Source organism: Schistocerca serialis, chromosome 2 (assembly GCF_023864345.2).
Source record: "Schistocerca serialis cubense isolate TAMUIC-IGC-003099 chromosome 2, iqSchSeri2.2, whole genome shotgun sequence".
In the NCBI taxonomy this organism is placed as follows: Eukaryota; Metazoa; Arthropoda; class Insecta; order Orthoptera; family Acrididae; genus Schistocerca; species Schistocerca serialis.
This window is the reverse complement of record NC_064639.1, coordinates 372186758-372208578: the sequence shown is the minus strand read 5'-3', so window position 1 is coordinate 372208578 and position 21821 is coordinate 372186758. Positions and strand designations below refer to the sequence as shown.

Sequence of the window (21821 nt, the reverse complement as noted above, 5' to 3'; positions counted from 1 at the left end):
CAGTTTCCGAAAATTTCATTACGTAGTCACCCTACTGAAGAGCATATTCCGCCACGGCTAACTTGTCTGTTTTCCCTAGTCGGCAAAAACTTTATGTTCTTTCAACCGTGTATTCACACTTCTCTTTATAGTTCCAATGTAGACCCTACCATATGTTCACGGAATTTTGTATACACCACTTGCAGACAGAGGGGGATGTTTATACTTAACGGAACAAAGTACTTGGCCTGTTTTCTTAATAGGTCTGAAATTCGGTCGAACGTTATGTTTCCTTAAAATCTTGCCGATTTGATCCGTTATTTTTTGATAAAGGGTAGAGAAACCGTGTTCTTCCATCGCTGGATCCTATCGTTGTCCTTAAGCCTCCTGTTATTCGGTCGCAAAACTCTATTTATTTCCTTACTAAAGTACCCATTCTTCTCAAAAGCCTGCTTCAGACGTTTTAACTCGGCGTCCAGGAATTCCGGCGCACAAATCCTTTTAGCTCTGTACACTAGACTTTTAATTACAACTCTTTTCTGTTGTGGATGATGATTGGAAGCCTTATGTAAGTATCTGTCGGTATGTGTAAACTTCCGAAAGACTTTATGTTTCAAGCTGCCGTTAGTCCGTCTCATAACGAGTCGGCAGGAGTCAGCACAACCAGGAGCACCTCCGAAGATGTCCAACGTAGCTTTGGACGAAGCTGGATTGAAGAGTTCCATGGAACACGGCCATACAACCTGGAAGAATTCTCGGCTACTTGATAGCTGGCAGTTCACGTTCTGGAGATAGTTTCCTCCAATCAGAGCGCTCAACGTCACACCCGAACCGTCCGCCGATGCCAGACAGCCACAACCACTGGTCAGTTCGCTTCCTTGTACGGCTCTCTTTCTTTACGTGCCTGGACCCCGAATCTTGGGTCTGATTCTTTTATTCGTATTTCATCAACCGTAATAAAAACACCAAAAACAACACACAACACATACACACAACAATGCTAACTAAATACCCACGTTTTATACACACCACTAACCAAACACTATTGGATCCTTCCGCACAAGACACGATTCAGCGTCGCATATACGGTTATTATAATCAGAGAGATCGGCTTACAATAAGCTTCGCACGACATTGCGTGAAGCTGGATTTTTGAAAGCAACAATTCATCGTTTCGACTGGGTATTCAGAGTCATAAATAAAAGATCATGACACAATATGGTGCTGTAGCGCAGTGGTTTGCGTGTAAGCCTGACATATAGAAAGTTGTAAGTTGGATTCTCGTCAAATGCAGCCAAATTTTTCACTTCTAAATCTAATCGAAAGTCTTTATTACACTACTGGCCATTAAAATTGCTACATCACAACGATGACGTGCTACAGACGCGAAATTTAACCGACAGTAAGAAGATGCTGTGATATACAAATCATTAGCTTTTCGGAGCATTGACACAAGGTTGGCGCCGGTGGCGACACCTACAACGTGCTGACATGAAGAACGTTTCCAACCGATTTCTCATACACAAACAGCAGTTGACCGGCGTTGCCTGATGAAACGTTGTTGTGATGCCTCGTGAGAGGAGGAGAAATGCGTACCATCACATTTCCGACTTTGATAAAGGTCGGATTGTAGCCTATCGCAATTGCAGTTTATCGTATCACGACATTGCTGCTCGCGTTGGTCGAGATCCAATGACTGTTAGCATAATATGGAATCGGTGGGCTCAGGAGGGTAATACGGAACGCCGTGCTGGATCCTAACGGCCTCGTATCACTAACAGTCGAGATGACAGGCATCTTATCCACATGGCTGTAACGGATCGTGCAGCCTCGATCCCTGTGTCAACAGATGGGGACGTTTGCAAGACAAGAACCATCTGCACGAACAGTTCGACGACGTTTGCAGCAGCATGGACTATCAGCTTTGAGACCATGGCTGCGGTTACCCTTGACGCTGCATCACAGACGTAGCGCCTGCGATGGTGTACTCAACGACGAACCTGGCTGCACGAATGCCAAAACGTCATTGTTTGGCGACATCGTGGTGAACGCACATTGGAAGCGTGAATTCGTCATCACCATACTGGCGTATCACCCGGCTTGATGGTATGAGGTGCCATTGGTTACACGTCTCGGTCACCTCTTGTTCGCTTTGACGGCACTTTCAACAGTGGACGTTACATTTCAGATGTGTTACGACCCGTGGCTCTACCCTTCATTCGATCCCTGCGAAACCCTAGCTTTCAGCAGGATAATGCACGACCGCATGTTGCAGGTCCTGTACGGGTCTTTCTGCCCCGGCCAGCACATTCTCCAGATCTCTCACCAATTGAAAACGTCTGGTCAGTGGTGGCCGAGCAACTGGCTCGTCACAATAAGCCAGTCACTACTCTTCATGAACTGTGGTATCGTGTTGAAGCTGCATGGGCAGCTGTACTTGTGCACACCATCCAAGCTTTGTTTGACTCAATGCCCAGGCGTATCAAGGCCATTATTACTGCCAGAGGTGGTTGTTTTGGGAGCTTATTTCTAAGGATCTATGCACCCAAATTGCGTGAAAATGCAATCACATGTCAGTTCTAGTGTAATATATTTGTCCAATGAATACCCGTTTATCATCTGCATTTCTTCTTGGTGCAGCAATTTTAATGGCCAGTAGTGTATTTCTATTTAACCAGTTGGTTTAAACGTAATTTATTTACTTCTAATTCTTTGCCTCGTCCTTTTCATCTTCACATTGAATTTTTTACTTGCTCTTATTTTTATCACACCCTTTCATTTTTTCGTTTGGAATCATCCTGCGTCCCCTATAATCTGCAGTCAAGTGCCAGCAAGGACTGCTCATCTGTTGGCAACGCGACTGCTCGTGTAACCAGTGTGAGGACAGTGATAGTGAGAAGTTACTGTTTGTTTTTAGTGCTGAAACTGAAATTTTTCTGTCTTCATTTTGCTCAGGAAGGTTAGCTTTAATCGGCGTCAAAAAAGCGATCGTAATTTTAGGTCTGCTGCAGACTGTTGACCGACATTTTCTCGGATACGTTACACATCATGATGTTGTTGTTAGGACATTAATTTAAATCCAGGGCTACAAAACTCATCGTCTGCTGCACTTCAGTCATTGGTCACTTAAAATCAGCTTCCGACAAAGCATCTAGCTTTTCCGTCATAGCCAGCCGAGGTGGCCGAGCGGTTCTAGGCGCTACAGTCTGGAACCGCGCGACCGCTACGGTCGCAGGTTCGAATCCTGCCTTGGGCATAGATGTGTGTGATGTCCTTAGGTTAGTTAGGTTTAAGTAATTCTAAGTCTAGGCGACTGATGACCTCAGAAGTTAAGTCCCATAGTGCTCAGAGCCATTTGAACCATTTTTTTCCGTCATACCTCGGGCCGACGGCTGCAAACATTGCTCCGTGTTACAAATTAACAGCATTAGTGGAAGTGACGCGTCGTGTTTGAGTGTTGTCGAGAAATAGCCGGCGGCCGATGTGACAACACTGCAGAGGCAACTGGCAAATAATTTTAATCGACTGTAGTAATGGTTTGTTCATACAAGGCTGGCGTAATTCCCCTCCAGCATAATTGCCAAGACAAACTGAAATACAGCATTGGAAATAATTATAAAGGCAGGTTCAAATGGCTCTCAGCACTATGGGACTTAACATCTGAGTTCATCAGTCTCCTAGAACTTAGTACTACTTAAACCTAACTAACCTAAGGACATCACACACATCCATGCCCGAGGCACGATTCGAAACTGCGACCGTAGCGGTCACGCGGTTCCAGACTGAAGTGCCTAGAACAGCTCGCCCACTGCGGCCGGCATAAAGGCAGGGTTCCATGAAAGTAATAGTACAACGTCTCAAACATACATGTATAAAATGTGCTGTGAAAGTAGTAGATGCACATGAAACATGAACAGTTGTGACGGAATTACATTGTTTCTTTCATAACACTAGCAACAAACTAAGGCGTTCGCATTTCTTGGAGGGAAATTGGCATAAAGGCACTCACAGTCATGTTGTGGTATTGTACTATTAGCAGTTGCCTAACCTCCTTTCTTCCTAACTAACTCGAAAATTCTCTTCGGCACTGATTCTGTTAGGGTTCTTGCAGCGAAATTGTCGCCCACTCTTCTCGTAGCGCTATTTTCAGCTAGCATACGGCCTCAAATTGCCTTCCATTTCTGTAAACACGCCTTGAAAATATTCCCCAGAGGTTTTCCAAGAGATTCAGATCCGGGCTACGTTCAGATCCATGTAAGACATCGATAGCTTTATCTTCAAACCATTTTCAGTTGTAGCAGAAACATACAAAGATGCATTGGCTAGTTGAAATATTAGTCCCTCGTCCCATAAGTCATTATAATTCTAAGCATTCTTACTTGCTGCTCTGTTCTCATATCATGGCAGTAATACTGAAATCCATCCAACCGAGCGAAATTAACATCTTCTCATCACTGAAGATCAGTGTATCTCAGTCTGAATTGCAGGATGCATGTTTTTCAGCAAACTGCAATCCATCCTCTGTATGTTTGGGTGCTAGAACGCATTTCTGGAGCCGCTTCTTGAATGTAAAATGTTCGTCAAGTGATAAAATTTGTCGTACACGCCTAGCAGTTAATGGCAACTGTAAATCAGCAACAAGTTGAGAAAAATAATGGTTTGTGGCCCTTTCTTTGTGCAACAATAACCCTTTCTATATCTCAGATAAATTTCTACTTTTCCGGTATCGTTCGGCCAATCTAACGGAATGACCGATCACTGTACTTAAACAGTAGCCCTTCTTGGCAATTTGACGATTAGAGAGTCCCATTTCCTTGTACGTACCTATTTTTGCTTTTTCACTACATGACAGTTTCCCGCGTGGTTTTTACACAATCGCGGTTTATCTACACAACATGCACTGTCATTATTGATTCTGTTTCATATCTGCAGTAAAGTCACGTACGCATATACTAACACTGCACACAGCTGACTGCCTTTATACCTAGTTCCACCCTCTGCCACCTGAATCATTGATATCATATTACAGGGTGTTTCAAAAATGACCGGTATATTTGAAACGGCAATAAAAACTAAACGAGCAGCGATAGAAATACACCGTTTGTTGCAATATGCTTGGGACAACAGTACATTTTCAGGCGGACAAACTTTCGAAATTACAGTAGTTACAATTTTCAACAACAGATGGCGCTGCAAGTGATGTGAAAGATATAGACGACAACGCAGTCTGTGGGTGCGCCATTCTGTACGTCGTCTTTCTGCTGTAAGCGTGTGCTGTTCACAACGTGCAAGTGTGCTGTAGACAACATGGTTTATTCCTTAGAACAGAGGATTTTTCTGGTGTTGGAATTCCACCGCCTAGAACACAGCGTTGTTGCAACAAGACGAACTTTTCAACGGAGGTTTAATGTAATCAAAGGACCGAAAAGCGATACAATAAAGGATCTGTTTGAAAAATTTCAACGGACTGGGAACGTGATGGATGAACGTGCTGGAAAGGTAGGGCGACCGCGTACGGCAACCACAGAGGGCAACGCGCAGCTAGTGCAGCAGGTGATCCAACAGCGGCCTCGGGTTTCCGTTCGCCGTGTTGCAGCTGCGGTCCAAATGAGGCCAACGTCCTCGTATCGTCTCATGCGCCAGAGTTTACACCTCTATCCATACAAAATTCAAACGCGGCAACCCCTCAGCGCCGCTACCATTGCTGCACGAGAGACATTCGCTAACGATATAGTGCACAGTATTGATGACGGCGATATGCATGTGGGCAGCATTTGGTTTACTGACGAAGCTCATTTTTACCTGGACGGCTTCGTCAATAAACAGAACTGGCGCATATGGGGAACCGAAAAGCCCCATGTTGCAGTCCCATCGTCCCTGCATCCTCAAAAAGTACTGGTCTGGGCCGCCATTTCTTCCAAAGGAATCATTGGCCCATTTTTCAGATCCGAAACGATTACTGCATCACGCTATCTGGACATTCTTCGTGAATTTGTGGCAGTACAAACTGCCTTAGACGACACTGCGAACACCTCATGGTTTATGCAAGATGGTCCCCGGCCACATCGCACGGCCGACGCCTTTAATTTCCTGAATGAATATTTCGATGATCGTGTGATTGCTTTGGGCTATCCGAAACATACAGGAGGCGGCGTGGATTGGCCTCCCTATTCACCAGACATGAACCCCTGTGACTTCTTTCTGTGGGGACACTTGAAAGACCAGGTGTACCGCCAGAATCCAGAAACAATTGAACAGCTGAAGCAGTACATCTCATCTGCATGTGAAGCCATTCCGCCAGACACGTTGTCAAAGGTTTCGGGTAATTTCATTCAGAGACTACGCCATATTATTGCTACGCATGGTGGATATGTGGAAAATATCGTACTATAGAGTTTCCCAGACCGCAGCGCCATCTGTTGTTGAAAATTGTAACTACTGTAATTTCGAAAGTTTGTCTGCCTGAAAATGTACTGTTGTCCCAAGCATATTGCAACAAACGGTGTATTTCTATCGCTGCTCGTTTAGTTTTTATTGCCGTTTCAAATATACCGGTCATTTTTGAAACATCCTGTATATACTACAATACTGACATCAGATGCTATGCTGTCTAACTGCATTTATCGGTATACTGGAGTTCATACAGTTGAATGTATACTTATGATCCAAAACGTTATGGTCACTTGGTTAACAGCTTGTTTATCCGTCTTTGGAACGAAAGACATCATCGATTCTGCGTATCAGGGAACAAACAGTTTGGTGGTAGGTTTGTGGAAGTATGTGGCATTAGATGTCTACGCACAGGCCATGCCATTCGCGTAAATAACGGGTCGCTGATTTGCGCATACATTGATGGCACCCGACAGCGACCCAGATGGGTTCCATGGGATTTACACAAGGCGAATTTGGTGGCCGAGACGTCAATATGAATTCGCTATATTGCTCCTCAAACAACTGTTGCACGGTTCTGGCTCCGAGACAGAGACAGTTATAGTTTTGAAAGATGACATCGCCATCGAGTTATCGAGTAGTGGTACTTTCTGTAGTGGCGTAGCAAGACAGCCAAGCCACTCGGAGGTAGCGGAAAGGCACGCGTTAAGCTCACGCAGATTGGCGTGAGGTCTGGAACAAGGTAAAGTAATTATCCTATAAAGAAAAGAACGTAGTTCTTGGAATACTTAACTTTAATCCACAATTGGAGAACATCGCTCTTGTTTAGACATTATTACACTGAATATAAACTGGTAATGGCGCCTTGCTAGGTCGTAGCAAATGACGTAGCTGAAGGCTAAGCTAACTATCGTCTCGGCAAATGAGAGCGTATTGGTCAGTGTAGCTTCGCTAGCACAGTTGGCTGTACAACTGGGGCGAGTGCTAGTAAGTCTCTCTAGACCTGCCGTGTGGCGGCGCTCGGTCTGCGATCACTGACAGTGGAGACACGCGGGTCCGACGTATACTATTGGACCGCGGCCGATTTAAAGGCTACCACCTAGCAAGTGTTGTGTCTGGCGGTGACACCACACTTTCCTATGTTGAACGCACGTCCGCGTCATCATACTTTTACGTTTCTGTCTGGCACATAGGTAGCTAACACATGCCTATGTGAAAAGTCGCGGCCATTCTAGTGCCCTTGATACGTTATTCTGTCTGGTATTTGTTCGCGAAAAGTCGCGAATATTCAACTTTTTTTTTTTGTATAGAGAACCTTCGATACGTAGTGTTCTAAATGCGGACTATTCGCCGAATAGGAAGCTAGTTTACATTCAGAAGCAGAAATAATAAGTCTGAAGAATGAATAAGTAAAAAGTTGTAGCAAGTGCAAGTGTTAAGATTAGTCAAGAGTGAGAATGATCAGTTCAATGCGAACTATTAATAATAGTAATTGATAGTAATTTCCCAGTAAAATTATTGTTATAAGACCCGTAACAATATTTTTATTAATAACGTAACAATTGTTTCCCATACCTAACTCGTAATACGGGAAACTACTGATGCGTATCCGGCCGCTGTGGCCGAGCGGTTCTAAGCGCTTCAGTCCGGAATCACGCTGCTGCTACGGTCGCAGGTTCGAATCCTGCCTTGGGCATGGATGTGTGTGATGTCCTTAGGTTAGTTAGGTTTAAGTAGTTCTAAGTGTAGGGGACTCATGACCTCAGATGTTAAGTCCCGTAGTGCTTAGAGCCATTTGAACTGATGCTTACATCTTCGGCAATAGTGACTTTCGAGAAGATTCCGAAAAACACATTGTTACTATGTAGGCCCTCTGTCTAATGCACTAGAAAGGAACGAAATCGAAAACAGAAGTTCCACACACAAATTGTCGGAAGACGACATCATGATATGTTAGAAAAGAACCGTTTTTATTTCAACACTGGACCACGTTACGACTGAGATGACAAAGTTCCGCTGAAGAAAAATATTTACCATTTAAAATTCAACATACTGTTACCTGCACAACTACTGAAACATGACGGTAATGATCTGGCACATAAACTGAGTCAGTGCTTAACTGAACTACCGTTCTTACAAGAAGAATGACTCTTTGTGGTTAAAAAGAGACTAATGAGAGAGATTCTTCAATAGAAGCAAACGAGCATAAACGCCCTTAATGATCGTGATTCTGTTACCCACGCGTTGTCTGTTTGTCCTAGCTCTGACTATCTTATTTTGCACACACTGTAGTCTCTTGACGCATAGGTCTTCATAATTCTAATCAGTCATGTCGCTAGCATCTCAGTGTACATGTTAGAATTCATTCTAAATGTTCAGCCAAGCAATGCATGACTTACCTTTAACACAAGAGGCTGCCCAAATCATAAAAAATCCATCATCAAAATCTATGCCCATTCCTACTTGCTGTTTGTCTACCTGCAACTACTGCTATAGTAGCAAGGACATGGCTGAGGTCGACAGTGAAAGAGGATCGACTTGAAGACTTAGCTCCGTTGAACACTCACTCTGACATTGATTGTCCTTTTGATGGTGTAATTAACCAATTTGCAAGGAAGAATAGGCGCACAGAATTCATCACTTAAGGAGGAGAACCACAATTGTAACTTTTTATATCATAAGATGGCATTGTCTTGTATATGTTTATATTTTTGTTTATAATCAGTTTAAATAAAACTTTCTTAAACTTTGCATGTGACTTGATTATTTTTGTTACGGTAAAAGTAAAGGTAGCTCAAGATTAAAGCTATGTCAGTGACCGTTACAAGGTAGAATTAAAACAATTGCAGCCCTCAGTCGCGAAAATGAAGTCTTTTTGACCTAGGTTTCGGCCACTTCCAAGAGTTCCTTAATCAGAAATAAAACATTTAAAACTGGCATGTCCTGTATAAAATAAATATGAAGCGATAACGCTTTAGTCACAAAATATTAAAATAGGAAACATAGAGGCGGGCCACTAAGGGCTGTACGACATGTCGAGCTGCCTCTATGTTTTCTATTTTAATATTTTGTGACTAAAGCGTTAACGTTTCGTGCCGCCGTTCATTTGGATGACGGTCTTCGTGGAGGCGACAGTTGATCTAGTGTAGCAAAGATGTAATCCACCCGAAGAGTTGACACGCTTCCATTCATCGACGGTCGAGTCTCGATGGTCCTGTGGCGATTGCAATCGTAATTCACGATTCCGTTGGGTCAACTTGTGAACACATAGGGGTAGTATGCCTGGGAACTCAGCAATGTACGATAACCGTGTGCTCCGAAACCTTGTGCGTGCACCAGCAATATGCTCTTTCGGCACAGATGCCACAGATCACCATCTATCGTACTTTACAGAGCAGACAACTTACGAAGCCGACGTTCTGTGAAGAGTTGTGGACGTCCTGCCATTTAGGACCTATTGGTGGTTTCACTGTCCGCAGCTTGTGGTCTTGCGGTAGCGTTCTGGCTTCCCACACACGGGGTCCCGGGTTCGATTACCGGCGGGCGTCAGGGATTTTCCCTGCCTCGTGATTACTGGGTGTTGTGTGTTCTTCATCGTCATGTCATCAGCATTGACTCGCAAGTCGCCGAATTGGCGTCAATTAAAAAGGACTTGCAATACGGCGGACGAACTTCCCCACATGGGGCCGCCAGGCCAACAATGCCATACGATCATTTCAGTTTTTTTTTTGTAATTTCACTGTCCTTTTACCTCCTTCCGTAGATGCTCACGACAGTAGCACGTGAACATTCGAGCAGCTTCGCCGTTTTCGAGATCACAGGATGTGTGTAATACCAATCTGAGCTCTCTCAGAGTCGCTTATCTCCATGGACTTCCTCATTTGCTGACCATTTCTTCCCTAAGGCACCGAGCGAGGTGGCGCAGTAGTGAGACCCTGGACTCGCATTCGGCAGGACGACGGTTCAATCCCGCGTCCGGCCATCCTGATATAGGTTTTCCGTGATTTCCCTAAATCGCTCCAGGCAAGTGCCGGGATGGTTCCTTTCAAAGGGGCACGGCCGACTTCCTTTCCCGTCCTTCCCTAATCCGATGAGACCGATGACCTCGCTGTCTGGTCTCCTTCCCCAAACAACCCAACCCAACCCCTCCCTAAGGTGCTCTCCTACCCGTGTCTGCTCTGCTTACATACTATTGTCACCGCGTCATGTGTGCGCAACGCCACCAAGCGATGCCAAACGTCGCGGTGGGCAGTGGTCATAATGTTTCGGTTTATCAGTGAATATTACGCACAACTGTTCCGTCTGGAAATGTTAGTTTTCCTGCGAATATCCGTGACTTGATACTGATTTCCGTTATATTACAATGACATCTGATACGTAGTGTGAGGCTGGACCGCATTTGACTGCCCTAAAGGTCTGTCAATGGTTGAAGAAGCATTCCGTCAAGTGGGCACCGCTTGACGCCACGTGGTGGGTAGCCAATCACGGCACCTCTCGGATGTGACGTCCACGCTGTGGAGGGGGCGTCGCGCCCGCCGGCGCGGAGCGAGCGAAGCCAGTGCGGAGCCAGACGCGCTCACACGCGGTCGCGCTCCTACACGAGCGGCGGAGGGTTCGTTCGCTTCGCCCAGTCGCCGGCGAGGCTCCGTAGGCGCGAGTGCTCGCGTTTGCGTGCGCGGTAGCGAGGGTCCGGGTGCGTGCAGTCGGTCGCCTGTTGTTTGCACCACACTGCAACACGCCTCGAAAGGCGTCTCACCCCACAGTTGTGTCGTCGTCTAATGTCGTGGACTGCAAATCACTTTCCGCCCGACGATAATAACAACCAGTACACTTAAGTGAAGAAACCTACGTGTCGGGTGCAGTGACGATGTGGTGGTGTGTCGAAGCCGCCGCTGAGTAATATGAAGGCGCTGGAGTGTTGAAGCGGATGAAAGTGTTCTCCTCAGCGACGTCCTTTAAAGGAAACGAGGCCCCGTCAACTGCCTCGCGCTCGCACTCGTAATTTTTGGAGTCTCTCTAAAAGGTGCGCCTAGGGACAGCCTTAAATTAATTGCGAGTAGAAGTGCGGGAGTTGCTACATTTTCGGTCAGACAAGGTCTCTCTAAACCACACTGTTTTCCAAAGCTGCATTTAATTACAGCATCATTTAATTTAAATACTGCGTATATGCAATGTCTTGGTCTCCTTCCAAAAACTCTTTATTTTCACATCTGTGTCATACTAATGACAGCGTCCGAAAATTTTAGACATTTTCTTCCCAGATAAGGGAGATATTGCATGTCTCCTTCAGAATGAGTTACATTTCGATATTTAATTTCATGTGTTGAGGGTGTTCCTTCTGGAGTAATTCTCCTAGTGATTAAATGTAATAGGCCAACCTTCCCAAAATTTTGGGCTTTCTCCCTGCATTCATAATCGACACGCATCTTAGTACACCATCACTTAAAGTATCTTACAAGTCGATAGATAATATAATATTGTTACTACTAATAACGTACTGGATTAATTTTTAGGCATGAAAAATAGTCATAATCCCATTCAACAACGGTTTCTTTAATTTTTAGGGTACAGAACTGGTATTGAAATAAGTTTAGGTTTTAAATCTCGGAGAACAGTATGAACAATAATAATAATACTCTCATAAGTCGTTTAGTGGACTGAGCACGTGCCTACCCAGCAACAAGTACTAATTTACTGATGACAAATATTGCATAAATATTTCTTTCTATATATTCACCATACCGTCTTCAACCGTCAAAAATTTCATTGGAAATAAATATATATTTGAATTAATTATCGAGCTACTTCGCGTTTCTTCAGTTTTCTGGTGTAGATCTCCAGTCAGAGTATTCCCTTGTAATCGAATAACGCTTTGTTTCATCAAAAGTTTCCGTGAAAGGGTTATGCCTTATACATCTGATAAGAATATCGTAAACAATTAGGATAGTGGGTGACTTCTTATTTAAGTTGTTTTCAGGATCTTGTCTTACGACTGCAATTATATGCGCAGCACAAGGGAATCGATAATGGAAGTTATAATTGCTTCAAGGGTGCAGTCGGAGATGACAAGGACTAGATCACAGCACTGCGTGATTGCTTGAAAGCTGCTTTGATGCACGGTGCAGAGGATCCATCAATCGCACCAGCAGTCGGCACACAGACGTCAGCTGCCAGGTCTCGCTTCTAAGGCTGCAAGCCAAGTTAGTGGATGTCTCTCTCTCTCTCTCTCTCTCTCTCTCTCTTTCTGGTGGGTCTGTGGAATCTAACTCTCTGACAGTGAAAAAGCTTTGCACCTACTTGGACTCTTCATTCGACTCAGTAAACAGTATTTACTTTTTCCATAATAATTGGCAGATTTTTAAATCTCTTTAGAAGTTTATAATTGAGAGTGATTGCGCAGTAGTTAGTTCACAGGACTTCAAATCGAGAGGAGCAAATTTCAAATTCCTCTGCAGAAATTGCCCATTGGGCGATTCAAATTCAAATTTCCTGTAGTAGCGTAACTTTACACTAAGAACGAAGGGAAGAAAGAAAGAATGAAAGAAGGCAAGAAAGAAGCAAATTCCTTCCCCAAGTTCGTAAAATTCAACAATGCTCTCTGACTAGTTGTCGATTAGAAATGAAAATGTTCCCTGAATTTTCATAAAACTTCGTATTCCCTGTTTAGTCTTCCTTTCTTTCTCTTCCTTTAGCCTGCAGTACGTGTTCTGAGTTCCAAATGAATAAAATAACACCGTCCATTACTGTCGATTCATAAAAATTTGTTGGAGGTCCCTATGTCCAAACAGACATTTCTCTTTAAGGAATATCTTATTACTTTAAACGCTTAATGTTACATAACTTGCATTCCAAAATCACAAACACGCAAAAACGATATCCGGAAGAATTTGAAAATTATTTGAAGCAATTATCTTTCCTATTCGTGAACGGGATCTGCTGCGTGTGTTAACAACGTGTTTGAAAAGGACGAGTTTTGAAGTTTTCCATTGCTGTACGTATTTCACTGAAAGTGAAAATATTTTTGCCACGTACGCCCCCTGCTGACAGGCTCGGAACAACGCAATCTTGATACAAATGTGTTTCCGAATGCAACCTGCACTATTATGGTGATAAGCGGTTGAAAATTTTTTTTATGACGATCGAGGAAGATCATTCCTAGACTCTTTTATCAGTTAGAATGATTGCCTCTGACGATGTCAAGTTGCAAAAGGCTGTGATCAAGAACGTTACACACAACTAAACATCAGTAACTTTCATTTTCTGAAAACCAGTCCGAAATACTTTCGACGCAGTGGCGTCAAGACTTGCGAAATCTTTGAAGGTGACACACTTTTGCCCCCCTCTCACCAAGCCAGACGTGTGACAACAACATAAATATTTCACGAGCGTAGCATTAGCGCCACAGATAACTCGGCAATGGATTCCTAGCTAGTCACTGCACTCTGTTACTGCCCATGTCTATTCCGCAACGAGTTCGCAGCGTACACTTCGATTTCTTGGCTAGTTCTGCCGACAGACCTAAGAAATGTTAATCTTGTAAATCCTTATTACAGGTTCTTGTCATTTCACCAACGTAACACACACCTGTAGCATCACATCTGCCTCTGTTGTCGGAAGCAAAAACACCATTTGCTTTGTTGAACCTCGTGTTTAGTTCCATCTTAAAGGGGCGATGCTGGAGCGGTGCCAGAGACCCAGTACATCATTCGCAGTCTCACATTAACAGACTTGCGGACGTAATTTCAGCGGAAATGACTTCAGTTTCCTCGACTGAATGACGTCTCACATGGCCACTGTACTCGAGCTCTGTCGCCGATTAACAAATTAACGATCTGTTTAAATGTCACGTGTTAGAAGACACAGACCATGCTTTCCGTTATATTTGCGGCGTTTCCCACGGCTGTAGTTACAATTGGGAAGAGCTATCGGTCGCACCAGTTGCATCACTAACCTTAAAAAAGAACGAAACTTATTTTTATTGCTAACAAAGTTTTCCTGCCCGTAAAAGAAACGCAGCAGCTCGATTTTTATAGTCAGGAAGCACGAAACCTAACTTTATTTTTTCTCTCTTGTTTGCACAGAGCGCTGAGGAAATCGAATGCCATGCCAGAGTACTTACGTCGGAGGAGGCGGAACTTCGACTTCACAATCACCTTCCACGCGCTCGTGTGTGGTGTGTCCGTGTGTGAAATCTCGGAACAGAACTGTTCTCAGACATACTGACATAGTAGAACTACGTCTAAAGAACGTAAGCTGTGGCAGACGAGAGTGATCGCACGTGATTTCGAATTTGGCTTCACTGTGGTGATCGTATCCCTGTGAACAGCCTAGCGAAGTGGCAGCCCAGAGTTAGACGTCTGGATATTTTGAGTGGCACTCAGCTATCCATCACAGTCTCCACAGTATCTAGAGGACTCGTCAAGGTTCATCTCACAGGACGCCATATCTGCTCCGTCGGAGAGCTTTGTTTTGATGGTTGTTATTTTGGGTTGGTGCCGAAAATACCGCCCCCGCTGCGTTTAGTGTGCAAAAAGCCTCTTAGTGGAGAGAGAACGCCAAACGACTTGCAACCAGTGCCAAATGACAAATAATGTCGACAATAAATGCTAAGACTAGAGTAATTTTTAAATAAACGAAAGTATGGATGTGAAAATAAATCTGTACTGCATAATAAGTCTCGTTCACGATGCTCTCCAATCGTTGAGTTAAGCTTTCGATGTAGCTGCAGCATTTGAATTTGCTGGAGATTGTTTTCAGTGAGTAATAGAAGAGACCTTTGTGTTTGCCATTGCACCGAGAAGGCTTAATATTCAAGCTAGACACCATTCGCAACCTTGCAGTTTCTAAACATCTTCTCTACAAGACGGGATTGGTGTTCTGAACTCAACCGTGGTACTGCGGGCACAACGTTTGATTTATGACGGTATCAGTGCCCTAAATTTTATTTGGTACGTGTGAAACCCTCTGGTCTTTTGTATAGTGAAATACCGAAAAAGAGTTATTTATTTAGTGTTATAGAGGCTACATTTAACATCTGTGTGAAGGTCTCGTGAAAAAGGTTTCTTCGTCAAGAGTGGGGAGACGAACTCGGCAATCAATGTAAAAATATGTAACACCATTGTGCTTCTCATTTCATCGAAATAACCGAAGATGAATTACAATCGCCACGTATTTTGCTAGACGACTGACATTTAATGACAAAATGAGATGTGTGTCCACTGGAAGACAAATGGTATTTTGTGCGTTCTGAGAAGCCTTGAAAAAGGAATGTAGGGTGGTACATGCGACTGGCGTGGTGTTAGCTTGAAGTGAATTCGAGCTATCTTCTTCTAAAGCTTTAGGACAAGTGCGCCGATTGTAGTTCGTGTCGGGATAATTCTGTCTTCAGATAACGCATTCCGCTGTCGTAACGGCATGGAGACGATACTGAGGTGCCGAGATAATCATTCGTACGTCGTTTACTATGCGAGTCCTACATAAGAAACAAGGGGTGTATAGAGAGAAGTGAAAGAAGGTGATCTGAATAAAGATTAAACAAGTGTTTGTAACTGGAGTTAGTGGCATCAACTTTCATCCAAAGCGGAATAATTCTTCTTTTTCTCTCTCTTGTGAACGTATTTTCTTCTGACGCAAGGGAGTACACTACTGTTAACCTTACGGAGGTTAGTGTGATTGTTTTTGAGTGCTCTATTACTGAAGAGAACTGTGGAAAGAGGCAGGTTAAAGAGCGTAATATCCACCAACTCTCGCAGAACAATCTTACGACGTGAACGGTTAAACGAACACGAAGTAATTGAAACTCCTGTGTTTGCTGTAGCAGTGGCCTTTACGGAGAAGAGGAACTGTTGACTGTCGTAGAGAGTGGTCGGAGCGAGTGTTCTGGGGGTTGAACGTTCGCTGTTGCTGCCTCGGAGCTCGAAAGACTCGGCCACTTTGAAACATGGATTCCTCGGACACGGGCGAGACGAGCACCCCGCTGGCACTGTCGGCGACGTCGAGCGGCGACCTGTCGGCGGTGAACGGCACGGCGACCCCGACGGCCGCCGACGGCGGCGACCCGCTGCTGGTGTCTGCGGCGATGACGGCGCTGTACGTGGCCATCCTGGCGGCGGGGCTGGTGGGCAACGTGAGCACGTGCGCCGTGATCGCGCGCAGCCGCCACCTGCACACGGCCACCAACTACTACCTGTTCAGCCTGGCCATCAGCGACCTGCTGCTGCTCGTGTCCGGGCTGCCGCACGAGCTGTACAACATGTGGGTGCAGCCGTACGCGCTCGGCCAGGCCGTGTGCGTGCTGCAGGGCTTCGCGGCCGAGACGTCGGCCAACGCGTCCGTGCTCACCATCACCGCCTTCACCGTCGAGCGCTACGTGGCAATCTGCCACCCGTTCCAGGCGCGCGGTCTCTCCCAGCTGTCCAGGGCCGTCAAGCTGGTCATCGCCGTCTGGTGCGTCGCCCTCTGCCTCGCCGTGCCGCAGGTAACACCTCTCCTTATATCTACATCTGGCTAAACATTTCAGAGCCGTCTCTACCATCAAGACGTCTAAACGGACAGCGCATTCGAACGTTGAGCCTACCGTGATTCTGACGTCATAGCCCATAGCGTATAAAAACCACGTTGCAAAAAAATGGCTCTGAGCACTATGGGACTTAATATCTATGGTCATCAGTCCCCTAGAACTTAGAACTGTTGTTGTTGTCTTCAGTCATGAGACTGGTTTGATGCAGCTCTCCATGCTACTCTACCTGTGCAAGCTTCTTCATCTCCCAGTACCTACTGCAACCTACATCCTTCTGAATCTGCTTAGTGTATTCATCTCTTGGTCTCTCTCTATGATTTTTACCCTCCACGCTGCGCTCCAATGCTAAATTTGTGATCCCTTGATGCCTCAGAACATGTCCTACCAACCGGTCCCTTCTTCTAGTCAAGTTGTGCCACAAACTCCTCTTCTCCCCAATTCTATTCAGTACCTCCTCATTAGTTATGTGATCTACCCATCTAATCTTCAGCATTCTTCTGTAGCGCCACATTTCGAAAGCTTCTATTCTCTTCTTGTCCAAACTATTTATTGTCCATGTTTCACTTCCATACATGGCTACACTCCACACAAATACTTTCAGAAACGACTTCCTGGCACTTAAATCTATACTCGATGTTAACAAATTTCTCTTCTTCAGAAACGCTTTCCTTGCCATTGCCAGTCTACACTTCGTATCATCTCTACTTCGACCATCATCAGTTATTTTGCTCCCCAAATAGCAAAACTCCTTTACTACTGTAAGTGTCTCATTTCCTAAGCTAATTCCCTCAGGATCACCCGACTTAATTCGACTACACTCCATTATCCTCGTTTTGCTTTTGTTGATGTTCATCTTATATCCTCCTTTCAAGACACTGTTCATTCCATTCAACTGCTCTTCCAAGTCCTTTGCTGTCTCTGACATAATTACAATGTCATCGGCGGACCTCAACGTTTTTATTTCTTCTCCATGGACTTTAATACCTACTCCGAAGTTTTCTTTTGTTTCCTTTACTACTTGCTCAATATACAGATTGAATAACATCGGGGACAGGCTACAACCCTGTGTCACTCCCTTCCCAACCGCTGCTTCCCTTTCAAGCCCCTCGACTCTTATAACTGCCATCTGGTTTTTGTACAAATTGTAAATAGCCTTTCGCTCCCTGTATTTTACCCCTGCCACCTTTAGAATTTGAAAGTGAGTATTCCAGTCAGAACTTACAACTACTTAAACCTAACTAACCTAAGGACATCACACAACACCCAGTCATCACGAGGCAGAGAAAATCCCTGACCCCGCCGGGAATCGAACCCGGGAACCCGGGCGTGGGAAGCGAGAACGCTACTGCACGACCACGAGCTGCGGACAGCACGTTGCAGAGTCTTTCTGAACGTGGAGAGCAATATCCAGCATGCCAGATACTCTGAACGCGCGTTTGAACGTTGACCAATGAGATGGAGAACGCCACTTACGTCACATGCACGCCATCCGAAGCCCACGTGAAAGACCAACACCGACTCAAAGGAAGGCCTCGGTGCTTGTTCGTGACGTCACGTCAGCTGGGCACGGCGAACGCCAGGTCTGTTGCAGGCATACTCATAATGGTGGTGTCTCCCTCACTGACACAAGAAAATGTGAAACTATTGGCGGTAGTTGACCAACACACATTGTTCTGAGAGATTTCTGCAATTAATTAATTGTGCAATTCATTACACTTAGTGTACTCCTGAACTTAAATTTCCACCTGTTTTAAGGATTGACATACAAAAACAGCTTCACGGTCCAGCAGCAACAGAATTCGTGCTTCTTTACCTTATTTGTAAATTTGAGGAAGTTACATTTGTACTGGGTTGCTTTTACAGGAAACTGTGAACATATTGGTGCTCTTCTTTAGGTATCTCGGTTGACTATTGGGTGAGGAGCACTGAATGTTAATAAAATATCTTGCGATTTTATACGTTGGGGGAGGGGGTGGGGGACAGAAGAAGAGGCAAAAGAGAGATACTTGTTTTATCAAATAAAATTTTTTTACCTTATAAAGTTTCTCCTTTCAGTTGCAAGAGGGGAATATTTACCTTTTCTAATGTGCGTGTTTAAAAAAGTTTAAGCTCAGCAGTATTTTAGATGTATGAAGCTATTTTGTTTCCTGTTTAGAATTCCTTTCGTTGAAAACGGCTGTAATCTAATGACTGGCAACAGTTGGACATTTACACATGTAAATTATTTCAAATTTCCAGTGACGATGTCAAACGAAAATAAATAAAGAAACAAGTTAATTGTAAGGGGCATGGGGTAAGTTTCGATAACAAAATGGATCAAGTAAATATAGTTACTTGAATGGAAAATTTCCGAAGCTTGCAATGGGGCAAAGCATCTTCTCATATTGATCTAAGTTTGTTTCGACAAGATTCAGTAATACAAAACTATAATCTTCATTTGTAGCTTTACGATAGTAAGAAAATCTTTCATCTAAATAAAACTGCAGAATCGAAAACAATACCAAGCATTTTGTCCAAAACTAAGAGATTTATAGTGATAAGCACGCCCAGGCGTTTCTGCCTGCAACAGACCTGGCGTTCGCCTTGTCTAGCTGACATGACGTCACCAACAAGCGCCGAGGCCTTCCTATGAGTCGGTGTTGGAAAGACAGGCTGCGGCGCGTACGTCACGGGGGTAGGACTCGCTCGCTCGCACAGCTTAGCAGACGACCTAAACATGTCAACTCGTAACTGGGTGTTTGCATACTAACGAGAAGTGCATGTTCTACTGGAATCTGTTTTTATGGAGTTTTGCTGATTAATAGCTCTACAAACATATACAAAAATGTGCGGTCTACTGTAATTTAAGACCTGTGGTCCACATAACAGGCCGGTCGGAGTGGCCGAGCGGTTATAGGCACTTCAGTCTGGAACCGCGCGACCGCTACGGTCGCAGGTTCGAATCCTGCCTCGGGAATGGATGTGTGTGATGTCCTTGGGTTAGTAAGGTTTAAGTAGTTCTAAGTTCTATTGGACTGAAGACTCAGATGTTAAGTTCCATAGTGCTCAGAGCCATTTGAACAATTTTTGAACCGCATAAAAGATATAACAGCTCGTTTATAGCACTCAGTCTCGTCTGGTTAACAATCCTCATCACATACAAGACGTAGTGCCTCATTCAACTGATAATCATTTTAGCATGAGTTTAATGTTATTTTAATTTTTTCATATTTCGTAGCTTCAGTATACTGGAAGTATGAATTAAAAATTGCCTTCAGTGACAACTTCTCGTGTTTTATTAAATTCATGATACATTTCGGATCCTGTGGCTCTATCATCAGGTGTAATTTGTCTTAATACGTGCTACTTTTTTTTCTCTTGTTTGAAGTGAAATGCATATTCGTGTCACGAAAACGTTTGACGTCAGGTTATGAATTTCGTGAGACTTCCTGTCATGAAAACGTTTGATGCCGGGTTATTAATTTCGTAAGACTTACGAAATTAGTAACCTAACATCAAACGTTTTCATGAGAGGACTACGAATTTAACTTCATTCAAGAGAAAAGAGTAAAACATATATTTAGATAAAGTACACCTTATGATGGACCCACAGAGTCCGAAATGCACCGTGAATTTAATAAAACACGAAACTTTCTCACTGAAGGCGATCTTTAATTCATACTTCCAGTGTTTTTAATTTTATTGCACCCAATACAGTCATAACAGATTGCATGTAAATTGATGGGGGACCTCTGCAATCAGCTGCAGCGGGACATTATGCGGAAGAGGCGGCGACGAGCGAAAATGTGTACCACACCGTGATTCAAACGCGGGATTGCCTGCTTACTGCGCAGGTTCGTTAACCACCGCACCATCCAGGACACAGCGTTTCCGCAATTGCGCGGATATCTCAGCGCGCCTCACGGCCGATCAACATTTAACCGACCGCCACCTATCCGAGATCCCTGTCCTTTAACTCCACGTTCGCTACACTGAGATTCCCACAGGATATCGGACACATTTGTGCACCCGCACTGAAAAAGAAAATGTCCGGAAGAACAGGCACCACGTGTTCATATAACTGATACGCCTAGCTGGATAATGGACTCACCTTGGATACACAAATACATCCGATTTCCTGTGGAAATCTGCAGTCAGTGGACAGGGCAGCGGATGGGTGGAGCTCGCTGTGGATGTGGATCGGCCGTGAGGCGTGCCCAGATAGTCCGCGCAGTTGAGATCACGCTGTGTTCCGGATGGTGCAGTGGTAGTAAGCAGGAGATTTCAAATCCCGGTCCGGTAGAGACTTTCACTGGTGGCTGCTGATTCCACGTCATATTCTGCTTCCGAGCGAGGTGGCGCAGTGGTTAGCACACTGGACTCGCATTCGGGAGGACGACGGTTCAATCCCGCGTCCGGCCATCCTGATTTAGGTTTTCCGTGATTTCCCTAAATCGCTCCAGGCAAATGCCGGGATTGTTCCTTTGAAAGGGCACGGCCGACTTCCTTCCCTGTCCTTCCCTAATCCGATGAGACCGATGACCTCGCTGTTTGGTCTCTTCCCCCAAACAATCCAATCCATATTCTGCTGCAGGTGACAGCAGTGATCCCCTTCAACTTACATACAATGTTTCACAGCAGCTGAATCTGAATAGGGTCTGTTCTTCCGGACATGTCAGAAAGAATAGACACCACGCATTCGCATAACAAATTATTAGTAGGCCTATGGACTTACGATCGTTGTAGCACTAATAAACACTAATAGCAGAATCCAGTAGAAGATGCAATTCTTGTTCGTGCGTAAACACCCATTCCGAGTTCACAGGTGTAGAAACGCAGTTTGTCTGCTGAGCTGACCGAGCGAGCCAGCTCAGGCCTACTTTCGTGACGTACGCACCACGGCTTGTCTGTCTTTCTCGTGCGCGTCGTACGCCATCTCTCTCTTCAGTACAGA

At 44.6% G+C, this 21821-nt stretch overlaps 1 protein-coding gene across 1 annotated transcript; it reads left to right on the top strand.

Moving 5' to 3' along the window:
• The first annotated feature begins 16447 nt into the window (after positions 1-16447).
• On the top strand, positions 16448-16879 carry LOC126455996 (pyrokinin-1 receptor-like). Its single transcript, XM_050091754.1, has one exon. It carries the CDS (start codon positions 16448-16450, stop codon positions 16877-16879), a length of 432 nt encoding a protein of 143 aa, XP_049947711.1.
• Positions 16880-21821: the final 4942 nt, after the last annotated feature.

Excerpts from the sequence above, each read along its gene's own strand:
- LOC126455996 (XM_050091754.1), top strand. The coding sequence starts at position 16,448 with ATGACGGCGCTGTACGTGGCCATCCTGGCGGCGGGGCTGGTGGGCAAC.